The sequence below is a fragment of the Nyctereutes procyonoides genome, unplaced genomic scaffold, assembly GCF_905146905.1.
Source record: "Nyctereutes procyonoides isolate TBG_1078 unplaced genomic scaffold, NYPRO_anot_genome, whole genome shotgun sequence".
NCBI classification, from domain to species: Eukaryota; Metazoa; Chordata; class Mammalia; order Carnivora; family Canidae; genus Nyctereutes; species Nyctereutes procyonoides.
In genome coordinates, this window is record NW_026575051.1 from 48,456,667 (window position 1) to 48,483,619 (window position 26,953).

General features: G+C 40.4%; 2 protein-coding genes across 2 annotated transcripts; both read left to right on the forward strand.

Annotated features, from left to right (window-relative positions):
- The first annotated feature begins 10,765 nt into the window (after positions 1-10,765).
- Positions 10,766-11,209, forward strand: LOC129512409 (uncharacterized). Its single transcript, XM_055329624.1, has one exon. It carries the CDS (start codon positions 10,766-10,768, stop codon positions 11,207-11,209), a length of 444 nt encoding a protein of 147 aa, XP_055185599.1.
- On the forward strand, positions 11,184-23,781 carry PM20D2 (peptidase M20 domain containing 2). Its single transcript, XM_055329557.1, has 7 exons — positions 11,184-11,745; positions 14,466-14,614; positions 17,411-17,553; positions 18,811-18,965; positions 21,113-21,248; positions 22,486-22,593; positions 22,819-23,781. The coding sequence occupies exons 1-7, from the start codon at positions 11,290-11,292 to the stop codon at positions 22,971-22,973; spliced, it is 1,302 nt and encodes a 433-aa protein (XP_055185532.1). The 5' UTR covers positions 11,184-11,289; the 3' UTR covers positions 22,974-23,781.
- Positions 23,782-26,953: the final 3,172 nt, after the last annotated feature.

Below are 26,953 nucleotides of genomic sequence, written 5' to 3' on the forward strand. Positions count from 1 at the left end.
CTCCAACCTTTTATTTTCAGGTTGTAGGTGTCCTTCTGTCTAAAATGAGTCTCTTGTAGACAGCAAATAGATGGGTCCTGCTTTTTTATCTAGTCTGAAACCCTGCGCCTTTTGATGGGGTCATTAAGCCCATTCACGTTCAGAGTTACTATTGACAGATATGAGTTTAGTGTCATCATGATATCTATTTAGTCCTTGTTTTTGTGGATTGTTCCACTGAACTTCTTCTTAAAGGGGAATTTTAAGAGTCCCCCTTAAAATTTCTTGCAGAGCTGGTTTGGAGGTCACATATTCTTTCAGTTCCTGCCTGTCTTGGAAGCTCTTTATCTCTCCTTCCATTTTGAATGAGAGCCTTGCTGGATAAAGTATTGTTGGTTGCATGTTCTTCTCATTTAGGACCCTGAATATATCCTGCCAGCCCTTTCTGGCCTGCCAGGTCTCTGTGGAGAGGTCTGCTGTTACCCTAATATTCCTCCCCATGAAAGTCAGGGACTTCTTGTCTCTTGCTGCTTTAAGGATCTTCTCTTTATCTTTGGAATTTGCAAGCTTCACTATTAGATGTCCAGGTGTTGAACGGTTTTTATTGATTTTAGGGGGGGATCTCTCTATTTCCTGGATCTGAATGCCTGTTTCCCTTCCCAGATTGGGAAAGTTTTCAGCTAGGATTTGTTCAAATACATATTCTGGCCCTCTGTCCCTTTCGGCGCCCTCGGGAACCCCAATTAAATGTAGGTTTTCCTTCCTTAGAGTGTCATTTATTTCCCTTAATCTGTCTTCATGGTTCTTTAATTGTTTATCTCTTTTTTCCTCAGTTTCCCTCTTTGCCATTAACTTGTCTTCTATGTCACTCACTCGTTCTTCCACCTCGTTAACCCTCATCGTTAGGACTTCTAGTTTGGATTGCATCTCATTCAATTGATTTTTAATTTCTGCCTGATTGGATCTAAATTCTGCAGTCATGAAGTCTCGTGAGGCCTTAATGCTTTTTTCTAGAGCCACCAGTAGCTGTAGAATAGTGTTTCTGAATTGGCTTTCTGACATTGAAGTGTAATCCAGATTTTGTAACTCTGTGGGAAAGAGGGCTGTTTCTGATTCTTTCTTTTGAGGTGAGGTTTTCCTTCTAGTCATTTTGCTCAGTGCAGAGTGGCCAAAAACAAGTTGTATTGGAACACGGGGGAGTATCACTGGTCCGTCCAGCTGGTCTTCTGGGGGAGGGGCCTGCTGTGCTGATTTTCAGGTGTTAGCACTTGGGGGAGCTGCTCTGCCCCTGCCTGCTGCAGGGCTCAGCGGGGGTTGTTTACCCCGTGGGGCCCCAGGAGGAACAGCCGCAGTTGCTATGGCAACTCTGGAAGCCTGGATTCAGCCTCCGCAGGAACTACGGGGCTCGGGGCTCTCGGTTCTCCGTCCGCAGGGCCTGGAGGCTCCGGGGCGGGGCCGCTGATCTGCTCAGCTCGGGGCAGGAGCGTCCTTGCTGTCCTGGGCCCTCCCGGCCTCTGCCTGTCCCGGGGGAGGCCGGATCCTGGGCTGTGTCCCGGCGCCCTGTGCTCCGGGGCCTGCGCTGTGGGATTCGCGCTCCCGCCCTGCAGCCCCCTCCGCGGAGCCGCCGCCCGAGCCCCTCCGAGCTGCTCCGGTCGGTCCCGCCGTGCGCGCTGCAGCCCTTAGGGAGCTCGGAGCACTCTCCCGGGCCGCAGGTGTCTGTTAGTGTCCCCGGGAGCCCGAGGGCATCCCCGCCCTCCTGGGTCCTGCTCCAACTCCCTGCGGGCCCCTTTCCGCCCGCCCGGGAAGGTTGGTGCAGCTCCTGCTCCTCCGGGACGGGGCTCTCCTGTCCTGGGGACACTCGCCCCGGCCTCAGCCCGGCTCCTCGCGGGGCCCCTCCCCCTCGGAGGCCTTTTGTGTCTTTATTTCTCTTTCCCCGTCTTCCTACCTTGATAGAAGCGCGGACTCTTCTCACTGTAGCCTTCCAGCTGGTCTCTCTTTACATCTCAGGCCGAATTCGTAGATTTTCAGGATGGTTTGAAGGTTATCTAGGTAATTTGGTGGGGACAGGTGATTTGGGGACCCTGCTCTTCCGCCATCTTGCCCCTCCTCAGGTGCCCCAATTTTTAAAAACATTTCCATAAGACTACAACAATGTAAAAATTTCACTGCTGCATAGTTTGCTTATTTCCCTTCTCCCCCCCTTCAAATACATTGCATTATTGTTTTTTTCTCATAGTTTTTCTAGTATTTTAAAATTATGTGGCATAGGGTCTTTTTAAGTTTATGATGACTATAAATCATTGGACATTCCAGTGTAATAGCTTTACGCCTTTTATTCCCATGTCAAATATAATGGTGTACACTGTTACACAATTAATTTGGTTTTGTGCTAAATTCTTTAAAAATTTTTTTTAATTATTCAATTTTTTTGAGAGAGTGTGTGCTGGGGTGGGGGGTAGAGGGGAAGAGAGAGAGGAAAGAGAAAATCCCAAGCAGGTTCATGCCCAGTGTGGAGCCCAAAATGCAGCTCGTTCCCACAACCCTGAGATCATGACTAGCCTAAATCAAGAGTTGGTGACCCAACCAACTGAGCCACCCAGGTGCCCTGGTTCTGTACTAAATTCTGATGTTGAATATTATAGTCAAATATGGGCTTTCAAGCTTTCAAAGCAACATGATAGATCCCCATTACATGTCCTCATAATTTGCAGATCTCTGAATGATCCAGCATTCCCAGAGAAAGAAACTAATATCTGGGTAACAATAGCATTTTGATAAAAATTATAAACTAATCTTCGATAAGAAAAAAGAGGAGAGCATCACTTGTTGCCATTTGATACAAATTAGACAATGAATAAAGTGTTTGCTTTTCTAAAATGATAATATAAATTATATTCTCTATATTTAAAAATTGGCCAGCTATCATATTTGCCTGAAAAATTAAGATATTGAATTAAATATCTCTTCTTTAATAATTCAGTTTGAATGAACTTTTCTCATAAGCCAAATTCATTTGTAACTAAGGAAGATAGTTTTAGTGAAGTCAAGCAACGTATAACAATAATTAAATTTGTGTTAATTGGCATAAAAAACTTAGAGCAAATAGGACTGTAAAATATAGCTTTTGAGGAACACTTTAATCTGATTTACATTTATTACTAAGAAAAAACACGGAATTTCAAGGAACACTCTCTTGAAAGGAAATGAACACTTTAAATTCTAATGCTATAAGTGTATGTTAAGAATTTTTAATTTCTCAAGGAAAATACTTGGAAAGCCTTTATGAAGAATTTGTCTAAATCTGTGTATATATTTACTACAGATGTCTTTTTTTTAGAAATATGTAATATTATAGCTTATAATCTTTATTCAAAACAAATCCTCTGCTTTGCTGCTATATATTTAGCTTGGACTGCTGACGTTTGGTAGATGTTATGAACTAAACTGTGCTTCCTTCCTTCCAAAGAAAATTAATAGGCTGAAACCCCAACCCCCCATGTGACTGTATTTGGAGATGGGACCTTTAGAGAAGTAATTGAGTTTAAGTGAGGTCATAAGACTGAGGCCCTAATCTATAAGATCGGTGTCCTTATAAAAAGAAGCAGCACCAGAGGTCTCCCCCATTCCCCCTCTTCCCTCCCCTCTCCCCATCCCTGTACAATCACAGGGGAAAGGCCATTTGAGGACACAGCAAGAAAATGGCTATAGCAATCATGGTGGCCATTTGATCTCAGACTTCTAGTCTCCAGAACTGTGAGAAAATAAATTTCTTTTGTTCAAGCTACCTAGTCTCTGGTATTTTGTCGTGGCAGCCTGAGCGGACAAAAATAGTAGATATATGTACAGTATAGATATAAAAAGTCAACACCTTATATAAAATTCTGGGTCAGCAGATGGGCAAGGTCTGATATCGTAGCACCTGGGAGCATCAAAATATCACTTTTGAACAGAGGTGATATTTCCAGTTAAAATATCACAACCTAAGTAATTGAATGGTGGTGATACATCTGCTTTGTCTAGCTTGTCACAAAAATATGGATGCTAACAGTATTTCAAGAACCACAGAAGAGACTGGGGACTTGTAATATCTATTATTTTCATTTAAAGCACATCATATACCTGAACTTTTGTAAATGGAGAGATGGAGGTGGAGGACTTTTCCTGGGTTAAGACATCCAAACTACATGTTGAAGGGACCAGGGTGCCATCAAGGTCATCCTGGGGCCCTCGTCCCAGAATTCTTGGGGTATGCTTTGCTGAGCTGATGGTGACCAAGCAGACCACTTGGGCGGGGAGGGGGGGTGTCAGAGAGTCAATGTGTGGAGGCTCGCTGCTTGGATTTGCCAGGTTATTTTTCTGACTTGAAAGATAATTATTAAACTTAGAGTCATCCTTTCCCACTGGCGTGTGTCAAAGTATATGTCCACAGCTGAACTGACTCACTCTGGTACAGTCAACAGGTGGTTGTGGTTTGTCCAAAAGAACCCTGGTTTGAGGGTTCTGCTGAACAAAGTCTGCATGCTTTGGGGAGTGTTGTGGGGGGGGGGGAACCCGAGGCAGCTGGAGTGGCTGTGGAGGATGTTGTGCTCAGAGGGAGGCACTGCCAGAGGGAGAGGGACTTGGAAAGAGAAATGCTGAAACATTCTAAGGAAATTTTGCACTATAGGGCTTGATATAATGCTGTCTTCATCTCCTTTCAAAGGGTTCAGTTCAGTAAAAACTGTAAGCATCATCAGTGGTTTGCCCTTGAATTTAATGTACCAGTCTGGCCTAAAGATGAAAAAGGAACACACATGGGAGCCACAAAGGGGGCCCAGTCACAAACAGGTTACATTTGTAACACACACATGAACCTATGTACATACAGAGAGGAGAGAGAGAGGAGTGTGAAAATACATGTACCACCATATTAATTGTTACTATTTGGCAACAATAATCATATAGATGGGATCATAAATTATAAATAATTTTTTATTATTTTGTGTTTTGCTGACTTTTCTGATTTTTATGGTGAACATGTAAAAAACAAAACAATGCTAATAATCCCAGTGTTATCAGCTAACGTTTTTGAGTACCCACAGGACTATATGCCAGGCACTGTGCCAGTGTTTACATGTACAGAGTTCATTTAATTTGCTTATAGCCTACCTGTGAGATGGCTGTAGAGGTACCATTGTTTCCATTTTCCAGATCAGTCAACTTTTATGATATATTACATTTAAAAATCAGAAATAAGGAAAACAGGCACCTGGGTGGCTCAGTTGATTAAGCATCTGCCTTCAGTTCAAGTCATGATCCCAAGGTCCCCAGATGGAGTCCCATGCTGGGTTCCCTGCTCAGTGGGGAGTCTGCTCTTCCCTCTTCCTTTGTCCCTTTCTCCTTCTCATGCTCTCTCTTTTTCTCTCTCTCTTGAAAATAAATAAAATCTTTAAAAAAATGAAATAAGGAAAATGACATTTAAAAAGAAAATAAAAGAGCAAAAGGAAAATGGGGCTAGGAAGAAACAACCAGAACCTAGAGAGTACTCTGTGATCAACTAAATCAAAGTGGAAAGATTCATACTACCAAATCATGCTTTAAAAATGAAGTATTTTATTGAAGCAGATAAGCAGGATGATTAAAAGATAGGATCCTTGGGCAGAGATGGGGGGGTATCTTTATTCTAAAATGGGTCTTACACATAACTGAATCTAAATTTCATTTCATAGGTGAGAACCTGAGTCACCCGAGGAGACACAGGTAAAGTGTCGGGACTGGGATGAGATCCCCATTCCTTGTCATTACATTAATACAGGATACACAATTTAGGGGCATGTATTAAAAATGTAAAATTAACAGTGCTTTGTTGCCGTAACCACTAATATTTAAATGTTCTCAGGAATTATTCCTAGAGTTGATTAGCTCCCCAAAACCTTTTAGCTTGGAAATCACCGGGCTATGGGAGAAATCTGTACAACCCTTTGAAGGTTTTCAGGTTCTTGCAAGCACTTTTTCTTTTCTTTTTAATAAATCACTTTATCGAGGTATGGTTGACATACAAAATGCTGTACATATTTAATGTATATAACCTGATGATTTTGGACGTAAGTATATACTCATGAAACCATCAACACAATCTATGGCATAAACATATCCACCACCTCCCAAAGTTTTCTCCTGTCCTCTTTATTATTTACATGTATGTGATAAGAGCAATTAACATGAGATCTATTCTCTTAGCAAAGTTTTAATATTGTCAACTATTGGCACTATGATATACAGTAGATCTCTAGGATTTAGTCATCTTATATAATTGAAACTACCCTTTACATAACTTTGTATTTTGACCACTTCCCTGGAGCCACTCAACCTTCTAGTTTTGCTCTAGCTTCAATTTAACCGATTGTCAGAGGCTTATTTCATGCCATGTTAACACACAGTAAATATTTTGCAATATTAACTAGTAAGAAAGACTTGATTTGGCTTTCCTAAACTGGTCAGCCAGTTTCCCACGAGGGTCTCTTCTTTCCTTATTTTGGTCTCACACCTTGTAGCAAAACAGAAGGGGAAAGACATTTTATGCAGAAGACCTTCGGGAACACCATAATTGTTTTTTCTTAATCGGTTTTATTGGAAATGTTTAGTTGACTGCCTATTTCATCTACCAGAATGCCTCTAATTGCTAGATGTTATTTATTAATTTTTAGGCCACACATTTTTTAAAATTAATGACTCTTCATTACCACATCTTTTATAAAACATTTTGAGTATTTTAAGCACTCTGTAACCATCTTCACCATCCATTCCTGCTAGCAACTTTAAAATAATAAGCACCAGGAGCACCTGGGTGGCTCAGTCAGTTAAGCATGTGCTATCAGCTCAGGTCATAATCCCGGAGTCTTGGGAATCAGCCCCATACTCCCAGAGCTGGGATCCTGGCTCAGTAGGGAGCCTGCTTCTCCCTCTCCCCCTTATCGTGCTCTCTCTTGCTATTTCTGTCTCAAATAAACAGAATTAAATATATATATATACAACAATAAGCACCAAAATAACCAAGAATTTTGAGAAGTGAATCTTTAGTATAGGTAATTACTAACCATAGTATGCATATGGCCAACCTGTACACACATGGCTTGAGAGAGGAATCTCATGAAGGACCCTCAAGCCCTGTGTTGGGTCCAAGTTCTAAATGTTTTATCAATGAAGGTAGACGAGCAATAAAAATTCTCTCCATTTTTCTGAACCATACATAACCTTAGGAGAGAAGTGTTCTCATCCAGCTCAAGTCAGGCCACGTCTCCCAGTGTTGGAGTACATAAGCCCTAGGGAATCGGGGCAAAGGAGAAGCCTCCTCTGGGAACATCACTGTCCTCATTTCCAGGAACGGTTATGGTCAGCAGAGCAGCTAATCTCACTGCCAGGAGAGATGGAAGCCAAAGGGAGCCTCAAATATCTGTGTGTACCATGACGTCCTTGGCTCTGAAATAGCTGCCTTTACCTCATGCGCCATTTGAAGCAATCTATACAGAACTTAAAAACAAGTTGTACTAGAGCCTTATCCAACAGAAACAAGATTCCGCCAGAGAGTTTTGCTTCTTCCCTTTGTTTTGTTTTCCAAGGTTTCTTCCTCAGCTTAATTTTTTCCCTCCCTAGTCACTCACTCCCTGGATAGTTTAATTCTCCCCTGGATATAACCATTATGCAGAGTAGATATGCAGAAATGCACTTTCCTTAGTTCTTCCACTTTCCTTACTGGTCTCTTGAGTGGGGGCCTCCACTTCCTCTTGACATGTCTAACACACAACCATCAGCTCGACCCCATGCTCACATTGCCCCTATTTGTTTAATGACTTTACTATCCACATACCTGTTCACCCTGTTCATACTATGGACCTTGGTCATCTCTTCCTTCTCTCCATCATGTTCCCCTGCCCCCCAAACACATTCTGTTAGGCACCAAGTCCTGTCACTTCTGCCCTCCTTGGAATGTTTCTGGAATCCTGGGACTTCCTGGGAACCAATTAATCTGTTTCCAGTTAATCTTCCACGTAGTCATTAATTATTCTTCCAGAACAAAAATCCAGTTTTACCTCCCCCCACCCTTTAATAACATCCAGTAGTTACCCATTGCCTGGATAAAGGTTTATTTTTTAACAATGTGTGCAAAGTTCCTCCATTTTCCTTAACCTTCAATCCAAATTCACCTTTCTGCCAAATTCTTAGCTCACTGCTTTCTGCCAGAATGACAGCTAGTTTTTCCAACATCTTAGCCCAGGAGTGATTTATTAATATGTTGTCTAGTTCGAGTTGCATGTTTATATCAACTAGAGAATTATTTGGGGATAACCATAAGTACTGGAGGTGGGGGCACCAGGGGAGGTGGTTAGGGCGATGTCGTGAGCAACCAATATCCTAGAGTGGCACTGTAGTTTGCTTGCTGGGAGTGGTAGCCCCAAATCGCCCAGGGCCACAGTTTATTTCTGGAGAAAAATGTTCAGATTCCAAATATTGTTAAAATGGAAAGGTAGTCAGTAAGACTCCTTTGTACATTTGGAACTGATTCCTTTTTTCTATATTCTTTAAGGTTTTACTCTACGTTTTATTTATTTTCTGGTGATATATCTGCACTCTCTCTATGGATGAAATCATTTTAGCACCTTTTATTCCTCTTCCTCTCCCCTACATTTCTGGGGAAGATACACATCCAACAAATTATTGTAATTTATTAAATAAAAGGGTACAAAGCACCACGAGCAAGAAATATACAGTCCCCACAATGGAAACCAAACATATACAGCATGTGTGTGCATAAACAGAACAGAACTTGAAATGAATCCATCTTTTCTCTACCTCAAGTGACAGCTTTGTTAACTCATGACAAGCGATATAAATAGCTTCTGTATAGAACTGATATGTATGCCTTTTCTGTTGTTTACATGTGTCCCACTTATGTCAACAGGCAGAGTTGCTACAATATATTTATTCAAAATAAGTGATTGCTACGGGTTCTGATGTAAATAGATAAGCTACAGATGCATTTATGGATTTGGATGTCTGCTTACGTAAGCAATAAAGCATGGCGGCTAAAAGCAGGCCAATGGGAGCCAGACTGGCTTCTGTCCCATCCTGGGTCCACTATTTACTAGCTGTGTAATCTAGGACACTGCATCTATAAAGATAAATAATTACATTAACAACCTCATAGGCTGTTATGAGGATTAAATAAGTCAATACGCATTAAGCACCTGGCACATGTTAGGTGCTTGCCGCAGGGTAAGTGCTCTACAAATGCTCCCATTGGTTTTGCTCACATAAAGCAATAATATTGTATTTCATAGATAAAGGTAGGATTTTTGTCAAAAGGGTATCAACAAATCACAAGGGTATGATTTGTTAAGTATAAATAAGGGGGTCCAGAAATTTAATACCACATTGATACCTTCGGGGCTGAGATTTAGTTACTGTGTTAATGAGAATGACAGTGTTTTTCAAGTTCAAATGTGACATGTACTCTGGTATTGTTAACATATGAAATAGTTAAAACAGGGGCAGCCCTGGTGGCCCAGCGGTTTGGCGCCGCCTTCAGCCCAGGCTGTGATCCTGGAGACCTCCCTGCATGGAGCCTGCTTCTCCCTCTGCCTCTGTCTCTGCCCCTCTCTCTGTGTCTCTCATGAATAAATAATCAAAATCTTAAAAAAAAAAAAAGTTAAAACAGAAGTAGAGAATCTTCATGTACTATGCAGCTTCCATTAGACTTATTTTCAAAAAATACTTTTCTCTAAAATATAGATAAAACCTTTAAAAAATACATTTCTCTAATTATCTGAATATGTTGTATCCTGTATCCCAGTTAACCTAATTGTGACAAATTAAGGGAGAGAGGGTAGAGTATGAAAATCCAATTGAAACTTTCAATATGTGGAACACCTTAGAATATCATCAACAGTTTTTTTTTTTTTCCTTCAGATTTTGTGCTTCATTCTGGAGGAAAACAAGACTATGGCATCTTGAATTTCTTCACTGGGTAATTTAAAACCCGGTTATATTGTGCACAGCAGCTGCGCACATCATGTTACTTGAGTTCAGCATCAATTACAGTTACAAATTAAACGGGTCATATGTTTTCTTTCGTAGCTGTTACTATTCAAATCAAATTTCGGGCAGCCCCGGTGGCCCAGCAGTTTGGCGCCGCCTTCGGCCTGGGGTGTGATCCTGGATTCCTGGGATAGAGTCCAAGGTCAGGCTCCCTGCATGGAGCCTGTTTCTCTCCCTCTCCCTCTGCCTGTGTCTCTGCCTCTCTGTGTGTCATGAATAAATAAATAAATAAATAAAATAAAATTTCAAGTGAACAAAATGGCATGAATATTTACAACCATAAATCTTTTTATTAACTCTTTAGTTTGGGCTTTAAAAAAAAAAAGCTCTCATTTTAAGTTCTTAGCTCATACATATCCAGTCCTTACTATATTCCAGGTGCTGTTCTACACACTAGCATCATTCTTACAAGAAAACTGTATAGAGTAGTTGCAGCTTTTAGATAATACAGCAACCTCCAGAGAAGAAAGTCAGGGCAGTATTGAACACTTGAGAATATAGTCTATAGACCAGTGTTCTTTGTATAGCATTTATTTTGGCATCTGGTTTTATGAACTAAAAATCTTGTATAATTTTTTTATCACTGTTCTAGAAAGGAAAGTGGCCTTTTTCAAGGACCATGTTCCACTTGGTCTGTGTCTGATGGCAATGAGCCAATAAAACCGTCTTCATTCTGCTGCCGTGGGAAATAAGCCACAGCAGAAAAGTAATAATGACTTTAAAGCATAATTCAGTTGTAAGCACAGCCAAGGAGATGGAAGAGAGAGGTGTCCCTCGACACCGCGACTTCCCAGCGCTCCCGGCTGGGAGCAGTTACCAGCTCCCCACCTGCTCCCCGGGGCGGAGCACTCGCGGGTCGCGGGAGGGCCAGACAGGCTTCGGGCGAGGCGCTGGAGGCGGGGCTCCGGGCTCGGGGGCGGGGTTCTTGGGCGGAGGCGGGGCCTCGGGCTCGGGGGGGCGGTGCTCCCGGGAGCGATGGGGGCGGGGCCTCGGGCTCGGGGGGCGGTGCTCCTGGGCGGAGGCGGGGCCTCGGGCTCGGGGGGCGGTGCTCCTGGGCGGAGGCGGGGCCTCGGGCTCGGGGGGCGGAGCTCCCGGGAGCAGCGGAGACGACCTGGGCGCCGCTCCCGGATTCCACGGACACCGCTGCGTGCGCTGAAGCGGTAGGCGGGCAGCTCGGAGGAAGCCAGCGGACGGGCAGTCGAGCGGGGCGCCGGCAGGTCACCGGCTGTGGTCGCGATGAGACCCGGGGAGGAGCGGTCGGAGGACGGGGGCGCCTGCGCCGGCGTCTCGGAGCTGGAGCTGCTGAAGCTGCGCGCCGCCGAGCGCATTGACGAGGCGGCGGAGCGCCTGGGGGCCCTGAGCCACGCGATCTGGAGCGAGCCCGAGCTGGCCTACGAGGAGCACCGGGCCCACGACGTGCTGACCGGCTTCTTCGAGCGCGAGCCTCCGGCCGCCTCGTGGACGGTGCAGCCGCACTACCAGCTGGCCACCGCCTTCCGCGCCGAGTGGGAGCCGCCGGGGGGCCGCGCCACGCCGCGCCCGCTGCAGCTGGGCTTCCTCTGCGAGTACGACGCGCTGCCGGGCCTCGGGCACGCCTGCGGCCACAACCTGATCGCCGAGGTCGGGGCGGCGGCCGCGCTGGGCGTGAAGGGGGCCCTGGAGGGCCGCCCCGGGCCGCCTCCGCCTGTGAAGGTGAGGTGGGGCCCTGGCTCGGGACCTGCACCGCCTGCGCCGGCCGGGGACCGCGGCGCCCTGCGCTTCCCGAGCGCAGCCGCCCCTCGGGGTCCCCGCCTGGCCTGGGCGCGGAGGCGGGGACCGGGGACCGCGGCGCCCTGCGCTTCCCGAGCGCAGCCGCCCCTCGGGGTCCCCGCCTGGCCTGGGCGCGGAGGCGGGGACCGGGGACCGCGGGATCCTGCGCTTCCCGAGCGCAGCCGCCCCTCGGGGTCCCCGCCTGGCCTGGGCGCGGAGGCGGGGACCGGGGACCGCGGCGCCCTGCGCTTCCCGAGCGCAGCCGCCCCCTCGGGGTCCCCGCCTGGCCTGGGCGCGGAGGCGGGGACCGGGGACCGCGGGATCCTGCGCTTCCCGAGCGCAGCCGCCCCTCGGGGTCCCCGCCTGGCCTGGGCGCGGAGGCGGGGACCGGGGACCGCGGCGCCCTGCGCTTCCCGAGCGCAGCCGCCCCCTCGGGGTCCCCGCCCGGCCTGGGCGCGGAGGCGGGGACCGGGGACCGCGGCGCCCTGCGCTTCCCGAGCGCAGCCGCCCCTCGGGGTCCCCGCCCGGCCTGGGCGCGGAGGCGGGGACCGGGGACCGCGGCGCCCTGCGCTTCCCGAGCGCAGCCGCCCCCTCGGGGTCCCCGCTTGGCCTGGGCGCGGAGGCAGGGACCGGGGACCGCGGGATCCTGCGCTTCCCGAGCGCAGCCGCCCCTCGGGGTCCCCGCCCGGCCTGGGCGCGGAGGCGGGGCTCCTGGGTACGAGTCTGCAGCTCCGGAGCTGCCCGCACGGCGACGTTTGACAGATTTTGGGTTTCTCTTGCGTAGTTGTCAACGACTGAGTAGACTCTCCCAAGGGGAAGAACTTAGAACCGAGCCTGGTTTTCGTTGTGATTTATTTTTGGTAACAGAGGCTACCGCAGTTCCCCGGCAGGGTTGCGCAATCTCTGGAAGAAAGTCGTTCTGGTAGGGAAACCCAAGGCCCCCCTCTCAGGCTGCAGAACATCTTTTGTGTGTGGCAGTCAGAGGAGCTGTTGTGACTCGAATCATTGGTATTTTGGACGGGAAATGCTCATTCATTAGAACAACCAAAGCGCCCGCACGAAAAGTAGGGAAGGGAATGAATATTTGCTACATAAGTGAGTTCATCCTTAAATTTCAATATTTCATGGTTTTAAGAAATGTCTTCTTCAAGTGGAGTAATGCCGTTTATGTTTGTTACAGGACATATGGTTATTGGGTTACTGTTTTTTTTCAGATGGTCTGTCCTCATTCTGTGAGCTAAGATACAATCATCACCATTTGGCTTAAGGGCAAGAGCGAGGTTTTATTTTCATGTTCTGTAGCCCCCCCCCCTTTTTTTTTTCAAATGTCAGTAACTTCTCTTTTATCTTAACAGTTTCATCTTTTGTGGCTTATTCTCTTTAGCTGCCCTTCTCTTTATGCTTCTGGGTAGGTTTTTGTTTTGTTGGGGGGGGGAGTGTCCTTTGCCATTGCATGAAACACTGGAGAGATTTAACTTTAATCAGGTTTATGAAAGATTCAGAGAAGTCAGCAAGAAGTAACTTGTGAAGTCATCATATTTAAAAAGTCCAGGGTTCAGTAAAAAGCAGGTTAATTTAAGAGTTTGAGAGTTTTGTAACTTCCAGAGAAGGCTCAACTTTGGGAAATGTACACATTTGAAGGGTAATGCACTGTTTTGTAGCAAGGTTATCTGTCCTCTCTGGAAATGGAGTTTATGTTGATTCCCTAAACAAGACAAGACTTTTTCCAGCTTGTTTCATTGTAGTCCTATACGTGATCTCGAAAGTATTTTAGTTGCTTCTAGATAATTTTTCTTTGCTTTTAAAAATTGTTTGAAGAAGTTAAGCTTAGATATCAAAGTAAAATGTTCTGTAAAGTTCTCTTTTGTTTAATTAGGTGTTTGGTGACCAATAAATCTGCCTGGTTGAACTGGTGGAATCGAATTAGTAAGTTTGTGTCATAGTTGGCTGTTTTTAAATGTGGTTTTAAGGTTTATTTAATGCTCTTCAAAAAAATTTAATGAGTTAAGACCTTTTAATGAGGTAGCTAAGTAAGGAATCAGAGTTCAGGCCTGAGGAGCAGGGCAACTAATCCCTGCTCTACCTGGAGACTTGCTCTGTGTCATGGGGCCAAACACTTCACTCCTGGCCTCAAACTACCATCCCTGAAATGATGACACATCGCTCGACTACCTCACAGGGTTGTTGTGAGGATAACCAGTAAGTAACTGGAAAGTTCTTTACTAGTAAAGTGTTTATGAATAATTATATACATTACTAAAAGACTTAGTCAAGAAGAAGCTTTAAGAAATAGGTCCCTAAAAAAAAAAAAGAAATAGGTCCCTAGAGAATTTTGAGGAACTCAGTATATATAGTATTTATCTTTTTTTCATCGTTGCCATTAGTTTTATAAAATTGAGTTATAAAATTTGGAAGAGTTTCCTGCTGTAGCTTTAGTGCACACTTAGCACTAAATTGGAATAATAATATAAGTTAAGATTTGTGGTTAATTTAGCACCTTAGATTTATGCCCACTGCATTATTTGTCAGAGAATAAAACCTCGCTCCATTGTTTAAGGACTTTAATGTAGGTTGTGAATACATGTGCAAGGGAACCTGTTTGCTATTTTCCTCCGAGGATTTTTTTGTGGTTGTTTTGCTCTGACACACGTATTTCCTTCTAGGTAATTGTCCTGGGAACCCCTGCCGAAGAAGATGGTGGTGGCAAAATTGATTTAATTGAAGCAGGGGCTTTTAAAAATCTTGATGTTGTTTTTATGGCTCACCCATCCCAAGAGAATGCTGCTTATCTACCCGATGTGGCGGAACATGAGTAAGTAGTCAAGTTGAAATAAGCCCTTTGTGGAAAACAGACTATTAAAATATTTGCATGTCCTAACTGAGGAGTAAAACTCCCATATTTACACATTTAAAAAGTGAATTGAAAAATGATGATGTAATACCTTACTTGATTCCCTTTGAATAACATTTGGTAAGCCTCTTCTAAATTGAGATTTAATGTGGTGTTCATCATTGGACTATTAAGGTAGTGCCTAAAAAGCATAAGAGTAGCAAACAGAATATGTTGATACATATTCAATTTTTTAAAATTATTTATTTATTAGAAAGAGCATGAGTGGGGAGGGGCAGAGGAAGGAAGAATCCAAAGTAGACTGTGCATGCACTGAATGCAAAATCCAACTTGAGGCTTGATCGATCCCACAACCACAAGATCATGCCCTGAGCCAAAACCAAGAGTCAGATGCTTAACAGACCGAGCCACCCAGACACCCCAACACATATTCTATTTTAAACTGAGAGCAATCTATTTTCTTGAAAATACCTATCCTTTAATATGGGATTGTCTTTGCAACTAAATAGATTTGTAAGAGGCAGCTTTATTAGACTTGGGAAGAAAATACACTTTTCTAGTTTATTGTCATTTGAGTTCTTTGCACAGAGGGTGAATTATATTTTTGAGAGAGAATAGAGAAACTAGCTCTGGATTTTAGTGGAATTTGCCAGTGTGTACTTTTCTGATTTGTCTGGTGCTGACCTTTAATTTTTTTGGTACTTAGGAGCATGGATCATTGAAGTGGTTTGAATTCTGTACACCAGAACTTTCGATCCTAGTAGTCAGTGGTCAAGAGGTTAGTGGGCCAGTGTAAAGGAGCCACTGCTCAGCTGCTGGAAGAAAACCACATACTCTCCTCTGCGGTAGCTAGGGATTAATAGCAGAACCATTCCAGCGGAGCTTCTAGATTATACTGTTATTTTACATTTAAGCATCTCATGAGGCCTTGTTTTCAGATGATTAACTGTTCTGGTATCTTCCTTCTTATCATTAGGAGTTGGTGCTGTGTCAGTAAGAAGAATTTTTTAACCTTGATTTCAGGGGTAGTATATATTAGAACATCTTTGGAGAACCTTGGAGGTTAGAAATCTCTGCCAGTGCCTCTGGCTAGAAGGGACTTGCAGCTGTAGGCAGGCTTCCCAGCCCATTAGCCTTCTAGGACTAATGAGTTAGGCTTCTTGGCCTTGATCCTGATCAATCCAGTTGACCTCAAGCCTTTTTTTAGTGTCTGGCTTCCTAGATTTTTCGTTGGCCATCTTTTAAGACAGAAAAGAGAACCAAGAACTAAAATGAAATTTAAAAAAAAGTCACTCCACCTTTCCCACATCCTCTCCCTCCTGAAGAGACATATATCCTCCCAGGACTTTTTGAGTATATTTATAAACATAAATAGGTACACATATAACTTGAATTTTATTTGTTTAAAGATTTTATTTATTTGAGGGAGAGCATGAGTAAGGGTGGGGGGACAGAGAGACAAGCAGACTCCCTGTTGAGCTGGGGCAAGGTGGGGCAGGGAGGTAGGTTGCCCCCAGGGAGGACCCTGAGATTTTGACCTGAGCCAAAGGCAGATGCTTAACCTGATGAGCCACCCAGGTGCCCCAAAAATTGAATTTTAAAGGAGGATTTTCCCCTTTAAATAGTCTGCTATTAGGCTTAAAAAGTGTCTAAGCAAGTCATGTTATAAACGACTATTTCTTATGCAATCCTTCCTTTAAACCTTTTTTTTTTTATTTGGAGTAGTTAAGATTGGTATGAGAACGATTTGAAAGTGGAATAACAGTAATTGATAAAATTTTAAGATATTAGTGATACAGGTATTTTGAAACACTAATAAAATACTGGTCAAGAACAACTGATAATGCTACAGTATCTTGTAATATTGTGAGTATAATCTATTCAGAGATTGTCGTAACTTATTTCAAATTGTCAGCTCTTTCTAAGTTAGAAATCTTAAAAGAAAAACGGGGGAGGGGCAACACGTGGGTGGCTCAGTAGTTGAGTGACTGCCTTTAGCTCAGGGTGTGATCCCTGGGTCCTAGGATCCAGTCCCACATCAGACTCCTTGCAGGGAACCTGCTTCTCCCTCTGCCTATGTCTATGCCCCCCCCCCATGAATAAATAAATAAATCTTAAAAAAAAAAAACAAATTGGGAGATCCCTGGGTGGCTCAGCGGTTTAGCACCTGCCTTTGGCCCAGGGTGCAATCCTGGAGTCCCAGGATTGAGTCTCCCTTCGGGCTCCCGGCATGGAGCCTGCTTCTCCCTCTGCCTGTGTCTCTGCTTCTCTCTCTCTCTCTATGTCTATCATGAATAAATAAAATCTTTAAAAAAAATAAAAAAACCAATTTGTCACTTATTTCTGTTTTCCTTCATCTTCGATTAACCATAAGACAGAATTATCTGAGTTATGCAGATCTTTGATACAGAGTTATCACAGTGGAGTATAGAAGGAGACAGGAGCCATCTTTTTTGTAATTCTAGCCCCTAATACAGAATTGCATGTTTGTTTGACTTGAATTGCATACAAATTTAATTTATACAGGAAGTCAGTTGAGCAAAGTTTTTTCTTTGGAATGAGATCTTTGTGTCAGTCACTATATTATATAATAGTTAGCTATCACTCAGGTAACTTATTTCTACAAATGATTTGCAAATAAAAATTCTGGCATTCTGAATTAATTCTAAATACTTGTTGGGTAATTCTAATGACAGTACCTGGATTTTCTTTAGTGATTTTGAAAAGAGTAATTCCGAATGATGTTTTGTTTCCTAGTGTGACTGTGAAATACTATGGCAAAGCATGTCATGCTGCTTCATATCCCTGGGAAGGAGTAAATGCATTAGATGCTGCTGTTCTTGCCTACAACAATCTGTCTGTCTTGAGACAGCAAATGAAACCAACCTGGAGAGTTCATGGTATGAATGTCAAGTATTTTGTGTAATAGATGGTGCTTAATGTGTTTCAGTGCAATGTAATTAGTATTTGAGTTTTAAAAATTGGAGACATTTTATGTACTTCATAAGAATATTCCAAAAATTTTTAAACGTTTTCAGAAATTCATGTGAGAGAACACTAGGAGATTTATATTTATTGGGAAAGAAGGCAGTTAAGAGTATTTATGTATAAATGGGGAATGGTCATTTTGAGTATTAGAGATAATGATTTTATGTAAGGACATACATGCTTTCTGTAGGTATTTGAAAGTTGAATCTTGATTTTTCCAGTTATCCTCACTGTTGTTTAATGATAATAAATCATTTGCTCAATTTTTAAAAAGTTACGGTTACTGGTTTTATTTTTTCAAGTGCCATTAATCCTGAGTAACATCTTTTTAAATTATGCATATCACCTTAAGGTAACTAAGGTAATAAAGTACTATCTTGAAGGTACAAATTTATTTTTAAATTTATTTTCTTATGATTTGAGATATTGTTATACTTTAATATCTGTTCTTTCTGATTTTGTTAATAGGCTGAAATTAATTTGTAATTGTACTTCTTACCCGTTTTCTTAGTTTTTTTAAAGAGAAATATGTAGAAATTATTTTTTGAGAGCAGGTCATATAAATTTTATTTCTACATCTATTTTAGTTATTACTTTGAATGGATAAATCTTCATTCTCAGTGTAGTTCCAAATAAATGCATTTGTTTTGACAGCAATAGTGCTCAGTGATCTTTGACCTACTTTGGTTTCTTACTGGCATAAAAATTATGTTCCTAGAGTCCAATGACATTTAAAATATTCATAGGATTCTGGTAGTACAAGGGTAGTTATATAACCTTATACCATTTTTATCCCTTAGGTCAAAAGTTTATCAAAATGTACAACACAATGGTAATGAAACCTACTGAAATAAAAGTCTCTTTCAGAAGGCTTGATAGTTATAAAAGTTTCTAACAGTTTGTTTATAGTCATGCAATATAATTTAAATTTATATAAATTCCTTAGAATAAAGTACATATAGATAAATTTTTTTTCCTATTAGCCAGAAAGTATTACCCTATGTATAGAAACTTTTGTACAACACATCAAAATCTTTGGCATATCTGTGAAGCTAATAAATTTAAATTGTTTTTCTTCATGTACATACTGGCTGAAAACTTTATGGGTGTATTTTAACTTAAAGAAATGGTCTCCAAACTCAATTTCAGTAATTTGGTTCTTTTTATAGGCATAATAAAAAGTGGTGGTGTAAAACCCAATATCATTCCCTCTTATTCTGAATTAATCTATTACATCCGTGCACCCTCAGTGAAAGAACTTCCAGTTTTGACCAAAAAGGCAGAAGACTGCTTCAGAGCTGCAGCTTTGGCTACTGGTTGTACAGTAAGACCTTTTAAGAGTTAATCTAAGTTAAAATTAGAGGTATATATATATATATATGGGCTGGGGTTATTAAATTAGATTATTGTTAAGTTAGATTAGAACCTGGGGTGCCTGGGTGGACGTCTTGATCAAGCGTTGAACATCTTGATTTTAGCTCAGGTCATGATCTCAGGGTGGTGAGATTGGGCTCCACACTTAGAGCAGAGTCCACTTGAGATTCTTTCTGCCCCTCCCCCCACACTACACAGGTACATGACTGCACTCTCTCTAAAGTAAGTAAATAAATCTTTTTTTTTTTAAAGTTCGATGAGAACCTACCTTGCCCCTTTTTCTTTTGGCAATGATTTGAATATGTAAAATCAAGTGACTGAATAGGTGATATGAAAGTCTGTAATTCTTATTTATTTTGCTCAGTGCCCACATACAGTCATCTTATTACACTGTTAATGGAATAGCTCTTGATAGTGCTGCACTAGAATCCCTGTTTTTTTGCAAGTTACAGCCTTCCTTCTTAGCAGTTATGTTTTCAGAATTGCTCTGTACAGTACCCAAAAAGGTACTTTCTGGCAAAATCAGCAAAAGCTAATTTTGGTGGAGTTACAGATTTGTGCAGTAATGTTATAAATACTGATGTCTTGCTGGAAAGTTAAAATAGATGCAGAAATTAGTGAAGCAAGTTTGTTCATTTGAACCATAAAGTCAGTGACATTTATGTATCAATCATATAGGGCATACATAAGATGACATGTTTCAGAATGACCTAAATCTTGCCCTGGGAGGAGTTTATAGTCTAGTTGGAGAGCCAAGATCTGGATCTTACCTCTCAGTCTACTGATTTTGTAACTTTGGAAACATTTTTACTGTCTTATTTCATATCTTTAGGCCTCTATTTTCTCTTGAAAAATAGAGATTAAAAAAAAAGAAAAATAGAGATCATATAATCCATCTTTGGATTCTTGTGGGAAATGAGATATTTGTTAAGAATTAGGGTCTAGCCATCATCCTTATTACTACCTTATTTGTTTCTACTCTTGTTAGACTGGATATGTTTGATTTATTCTGATAGTAATGGTGTCTCATAGTAGCAGTGATTCTCAGGCAGTTTATGTTAAGTGCCCAGAGAGTAAAAAATTAATCATTCATCCCTTATTTATTTATAATTCTAAATATAAATACTTATAGAATAAATACATGAACTATTATTAGCTAGTATCCTAAGGTATAATATTCCTTTAGGATAAGGTTCATTGTTATTAGATTTTAATCTATATTTTAAATAGTCTCTTTAATTTTTTAATATTTTGGCTGACTTATATGATGAGGTTGTCACTATTTCTAACTTAGATATTGCTAAGACTAGAAGAAATGTCAATTCTGCCATTTTAAAATTGACTTTTACTAATCATATTACCTTTAGTTTGAGGAACTTTTGGACTTAATCAAAACAAAATCTGTGAATCCGTTTAACTGGCCACCGGTAAACTACTTGTAAATCTTCATATACTGAAATACAGAGATTAATAAATGAGGATCGGGGGCGCCTGGCTGGCTCAGTTGGTAGAACATGCAACTCTTGATCTCAGGTTATGAGTTCAAGCCCCACATTGAGTGTAGAGAGTACTTTAAAAAATAAATAGCAAATGAGGACCATAGTCAGTCCTTCTTCATTGTAAACCTCTCTTTCTCTTAGGGTACCAGGCAGTAGTATCAGTGTCGGCTTGTATTTTCGATATGAGCAAAGCTTAATTTTTTTCTTCTAGAGGCTACAGCCTAGAGCAGTGTTCCTCAGTGGCTGGTTTTTGGACTGCTTGCATCAGAATTACTTGGAGGTGCTGGCTAAAATGGAGATTCCTGGGCTCCTTCCACACCCTATTGAAGTTACTAAGGTTGAGAATCACAGATTAGTAGAGCAAGATGACATTGTGTGATTTGGTGTATATATAACATAAAGGAGATAGGGTCCTAGGGAAGTCTCATTATACAAAATACATAATTTTTAAAGGTAAAGTATTTGAGAGAGTTTGTATCTGAAAGGGAAAGTGAAAAAACGAAAGGGAAAGTGTGTTCTCTTAAACTTCTTGCTGGTTTGGAAATTAGAGAGTGAATGAGTTTTTTATTTCAAAATTTGTTTTATAATTTTTTATTAGGTAGAAATTAAAGGTGGAGCACACTATTGTTACAATGTTCTTCCCAATAAGAGCCTATGGAAAGCTTATGTTGAAAATGGAAAAAAACTGGGAATAGAATTTATTTCAGAAGATGCAATGTTGAATGGCTTTTCAGGTAACTAGATTCTTTCATATATACTATATTGTGCTATTTGAGGAAGGAAAATATCATCTTTAGTTAAATGGTTTTGTTTAGCAGCTTTGGAGGTAGGGAGGTATAGCTCTTCTTTTTAACAATATATTTCACAAACTTAATGGTTAGGGGAAAGAAACGAACTCTTCAGTGAATGTAAAGTGTTAAATGAGCAGATTTGCTTTTAGAAATAGCCAATATACTTTTTCCTTTGTATTCTAAATATTTCTAGTATTTAAATTTGCTTAGTTTTGGGGCACCTGGGTAGCTCAGGGGTTGAGATCTGTCTTTGGCTCAGGTTGTGGTCCCGGGCTGTTGGGATCAAGTCCTGTATCAGACTCCTCGAAGGGAGCCTGCCTCTCCCTCTGCGTATATCTCTGCCTCTCTCTCTGGGTCTTTCATGAATAAATAAATACAATCTTTTAAAAAAAATTTGAATTTTTTAAGTGAGCTACTTAAGAAATAAAATTTTAATTTATTCTCAGTCATCAGTAGGCAGGCTAGCTAGTACTTACAAGAGGGGCATTCCAGTTTCTGAGGATAACTGTTATGGTTGTTTACTAGCAATTTAGTAAGCAATGATTAGAATTTAAATAGTTACAAGTGTTTGGGGGATTATTTTAGATTTTTTCTTTTTAAAAGCATCACTAATATGTTTACATGTTAGCAATATATCTCCTAAAATATAATAGTAGCTGTTGATGAAGTGGACTCAAAAGGACTTGACCATAGAAATGGGTGTTGATGTCATTTATTGAGATAAGGAGTTCAGGAGAAAACAGGTTGGGGTATGGTATGTTGGTATATATTATTAATTTGTTAAGTTTGAAGTGCTTATAGAACTTTTAAGGGGAATTGTTCAGTAGCCTATTGAATCTGGACCTCCCAAAGATGTCTAGATTGCAGATAGAGAAGTTGTCAGTATCTGAAAGGTAATTGAAAACAAAGGAGTTTTTGAGATCGCCTAAGTACACAAAGAAGAAGCCCAAATATGACACCCTAGGGATTACCAGCACGTAGGAGACAGGCAATGGAAGCAATTTAGAGGAAACAGAAAGCTAGACAGGAGAGAGTCAAGTCATGGAAGCCAAAGGAATAGAGAATTTCTAGAAGGAAAGGAGTGGTAAATCATGTCAGATCCTATAGAAATTGGATAAGTGCAGTCTGGTGTTTATTGGACTAGCAATTAGAAATTCATGGATTCTCTTACCTTTCAAAGGATCTACTGATTTTGGAAATGTTTCTTTTGTGGTTCCTGGGATTCATCCATATTTTTACATTGGATCTGATGCCTTGAACCATACAGAACAATATACTGAAGCTGCAGGTAAGTGTTTTTAGAATTGAATGTGTTGGCATATGCTCTCTTTTTGTGGTAATAGCTGCTCATTTAGTTTAGCCTATTGTTACTTCATTTTCTGACATGATCAGAAAATATTGAGGTGTGGGCATTTGAAGAGGCAGTTTCAATATTGAGTACTAACCTGCAAACCAGTACAGTAATTTGTAATAAATATGAAGGCTTATTCATTTATTTTTCTCTACCTTTTAGGATCACAAGAAGCTCAGTTCTACACTTTACGTACTGCCAAAGCTCTGGCAATGACTGCATTGGATGTTATTTTTAAACCAGGGTTGCTAGAGAGAATCAAAGAAGACTTTAAATTGAAACTTCAAGAAGAAGAGTTTTTAAATACGGTAGAATAAAAGGAAGATCTAGGAGCCACTTACGGATCATTAAGTAATGATTTTTTTCTTTAATCTTTTTTAATGATGGAGAACATCCTTAATTTTTGGTCTTAAAGGAGTCAGATTCCTCTTTCCTGAAAAATGAGGCCATGATGTGGAGAAAACCCATGACTTAATTATCTAAAATGAAATTTTTCAGGGGCACTTGGCTGGCTCAGTCAGTAGAGCATGTTACTCTTGATCTCAGGGTCATGAGTTTGAGCCCCTCATTGGGCATAGAATTTACCTAAAAATATTAATTTAGATACTTAAAATGAAAATTTTCACAAGTCTTTGATGAAATTGTGATCTTTTAGAAGCTGATATGTGATGGTTTTTTTTTTTTTTTTTTTTTGGTAAAGATTTTATTTTTAAGTAATCTCTCTACTCAATCTGGGGCTTGAACTCACAACCCTGCAAGATTAAAAGTTACATGTTCCACTGACTGAGCCAGCCAGGCAACCCTGTGATAGCATTTCTTCAAACAGTCTGGATGCTACATGGCTTATCAGTGACAATATTTTATAAATTCAGTTGTTGTATAAGTGTATTTTAAAAGATTCAAGGAATTTCAAACTTTATATTTAGAGTTGACCCATGAAAGATTTTTTTTCCTTTTTGGTATAGGGCAATGAAATTGTTTTAAAATTCATGTACTAAATTTAGGGAAAATCTGATTATGAAAAAAAAATCTGATTATGTCTGTTTTGATTTAGAGAATCTTTTCATTGATAATAAAGAGAGGTTTTTGGAAATCTGATTATGAAAAAAAATCTGATTATGTCTGTTTTGGTTTAGAGAATCTTTTCATTGATAATAAAGAGAGGTTTTTGACCAGAAGTGCTGTGGGAAACAACTAGAAACTCAGGTACAAAGCATAAGCTTCAGTTTTACCATTGGAAGGAAAATGAAAGATTTTTTTTAATATAATTAACTCTGAGAAGTGGCATTAAAATGGTATTCCTAATTCCATATATCTGTAATAGGAAAAAATATAGATGGATAGGGTTAGACTCTTTCTGTGAAGTGTTTGTGTGGTATCCCAGTGTCTTCTGGGAGACTTAATGAGAAAGGAGTAATGTCTATTTGCTTTGAATATTAATGTCATAGACTGGTCACCTCTACCTAGCAGCCCTATTCAGGCTTCTACTCGGAAGCCAGCCTGTCCAGCTTACCGAGTTTAGGGGACAGAATTCTAAGCCTCTTTAAGCCGCACGCTATCTCCATACTATTTTGAAAATATTTTTAAGATTTTCTTTTCTTAAAAAAAGATATATATATATATATGTATATATTTTTTTCTTTCCTTAGTGTGAATTTCTTGATAAAAGAATGTGAAAAATATCTGGTAAAGCAAATACTTTAAGCTGTGAATACAGTAAAGCTTTAGTATACTTTATTTTAAAGGGAGTCCTCAAATTTGAGTGTATTCCAAAAATAGAAGGTGAAAGAGAGACCAGTGTTTGGCCTCTCTGTTACTAGCGAGTCATGTGGGACTCCTGGGCCTTGAGCTCCCCATTTGGAAAGTTAGATCACTTATCCTTATAGTCCTTTGAACCTCTAATTCCTGTCCTATCTGAAATTATTTAAAGTTGAAAAAAAGGGTAGAGAGTTAGTAGCTGAGGATTGCTTTTCTTCTATATCAAGGAACTACAAGCTGTGGCCTCACTTGGCAAGCACCCGATTTTATGTGGCTAGCAGGTACAAAATAATCTTTACATTTTTAAAGAATTGTAGAAAAAAATAGAGACCAAGACCAGATCATGCGACCAGTAAAACTTAAAATATTTACTGTCTGGCCCTTTATTTAAAAAAATTTTTTTTTCCCATCTCTGTCCTATATTACAGTAAAATAGGGCCTCTGTATGGAGAACACAGAAAAGGGATTAGATGGCAGTGCCCTGGTGTTGACTGTTATAATGCATCAGCAGTTTGTCCTCATTTGGAGTTCTGGCACCTTCAGAAGTTTGTTTCTTTTAGTATTTGTATTTACCTCACTGAGATCTAGCTCCCCTGATGCTTTAAGACTCTCCTCTATGCAAGCCAGTCTTCAACTCCTCACATCAGCTTTTAGAACTCCATCTTTAATGACACGCTTTGATTATTTGTAATCTCAAAGAATCATGGTTGGTATATATTTTACAAATGGGAGAGGGATCAGCAGAAACTTCAGGCTGAGAATTGGATATGTCCAAGATCACTGATTTATAGAAATGGAATTAGTTTCCTCGTTATCAGGTTAATTAAATTTCTCAACTATAGGTTTTAAATTCCTTATGTAAGTCCTATACTCTAAGGAACATTTATTTTCTAAAGCCTCAATAATGTTCTAGAAGAGTGATTGTTTACAGGTAACCCAACCTACTAATATTCTGGTTTTTTTGTGAAGTGTCACGAGTTCGTTGTTCTTCATACAAAGCCTTTGTGTTTTGTTTGTGATTGATTTACTTTTAAAAAATAATTCAGAGAAAATTTCAGGTTAGCATTCCATTGTTACAGATTCTTTAGCACTCTGCTAAGCATTCTTGCGTGATAGAAAAAGGTGTGGAGTTGGGGCTGGTGTGCAAGTGTAATCTGCACCAGCATTATCTGCCATAACCCAGAGTGTGGAACTAATATTGGTCTGCCACTAATATTTGCATCCCAGTTCAGTTTCTGTAATATATTTTTTTGGTTTCCAGTTTTTGAAAAATGTGGCCAGAACACGAGTATATTCATTGGAATATGTCATGGATTTATCATGTCAGAGAAGAGGTTGAGAACTGATGCTCTAGAGTCTATGTAGAGGTACATTTTTTTTTAGTACTGGATCTTACTTTGATATTTTACATTATTTTTACCTTAATAGCATTTAATATAATTCATATTTTTAATCCCTTTTTATTTTTTATATACCAGTGAGTTAATTGAGCCACATCACAGTAAAAAATATCATTAAACACATACAATAATTGCTGGAATAAAAAATCTCATTCCAGAGGAATCAATTATCACTGATCTTCATGATGCCATTTGAATTTAAGAGACTACTTCATTTGTAATGATCAATTTTCTTTTTAGAACTAAGCTCTTTTTATACTCTCATGCTTCAGTGGCACGTTTCCTAAGTAACGGTGTTGAATTTCCATAAATGTTTATACTGGGATTAAATTACCATTGTTGGTTGATCCTCACAGGGTATAGTAAATCTCCAAAGATTTGGAAGATAAAGGAAGCACTAAATTACAGGTGACCAGTGTCACTCTTAGACAAGGAAGGGCTGTATTTAGCTCTTTATACCTAAAAGGTAATTGCTGATTTTTAGGATGCTAACAAATGGGACTTTGCAGAATTTGTAATTTTGTATCCTGTTTTTGAGGAAAATTGTATCTTTGCTTTGAGGAAAGCTGACAGCCAAGTTTTTCTCCTAGAAATGGTTTGAAGGATGACACCTAATCCACTAGGTTATATATCTAGATATTGATGCAATATATCAATATGTCTGTATATTATTTGAAGCCAGTATCTTTTCAGTATGCTTAATTTCCTTCAGGTACACTAAGACCTGACTCATGAGGGGAAAAAGGCCAACGTGACTTAGTGCAAAGTTAAAGATTATATGATTTTTTTTTTTAAGATTGACTTCATTTCTGACCTAAACTAGAGGTATAGGTGGACCTGCTTGAGGTGTCTTTGTTTTTACAGAAAATGCTTTTATTACATGCTTTTTAAAATGATCTTTCATCGTTTATACCCTGAACTGAAAGTCTTTTCCTCAAATATCAACTTTTGGCTATCTTTGTTAAATTAATAGACTTTAAAAAGCACAAGTCAAATTGATGATTTAAATATAATTACAGACTGAAATTATTTTCTCTTTAGTGACTTAATTTTAAAAGCAGGCCTGACAAACAGTACCTGAATAAAACAATTATGTGGTACTATTAATTACTGGATTGCACTATGCCATATAATAAGAC

Bases quoted from the DNA above. Each gene is read 5' to 3' on its own strand.
- LOC129512409 (XM_055329624.1), top strand. From the start codon at position 10,766: ATGACTTTAAAGCATAATTCAGTTGTAAGCACAGCCAAGGAGATGGAA.
- PM20D2 (XM_055329557.1), top strand. From the start codon at position 11,290: ATGAGACCCGGGGAGGAGCGGTCGGAGGACGGGGGCGCCTGCGCCGGC. The intron at 11,746-14,465 runs GTGAGGTGGGGC...ATTTCCTTCTAG, and splicing joins GGCCGCCTCCGCCTGTGAAG to GTAATTGTCCTGGGAACCCC. The intron at 21,249-22,485 runs GTAACTAGATTC...TACCTTTCAAAG, and splicing joins AATGTTGAATGGCTTTTCAG to GATCTACTGATTTTGGAAAT.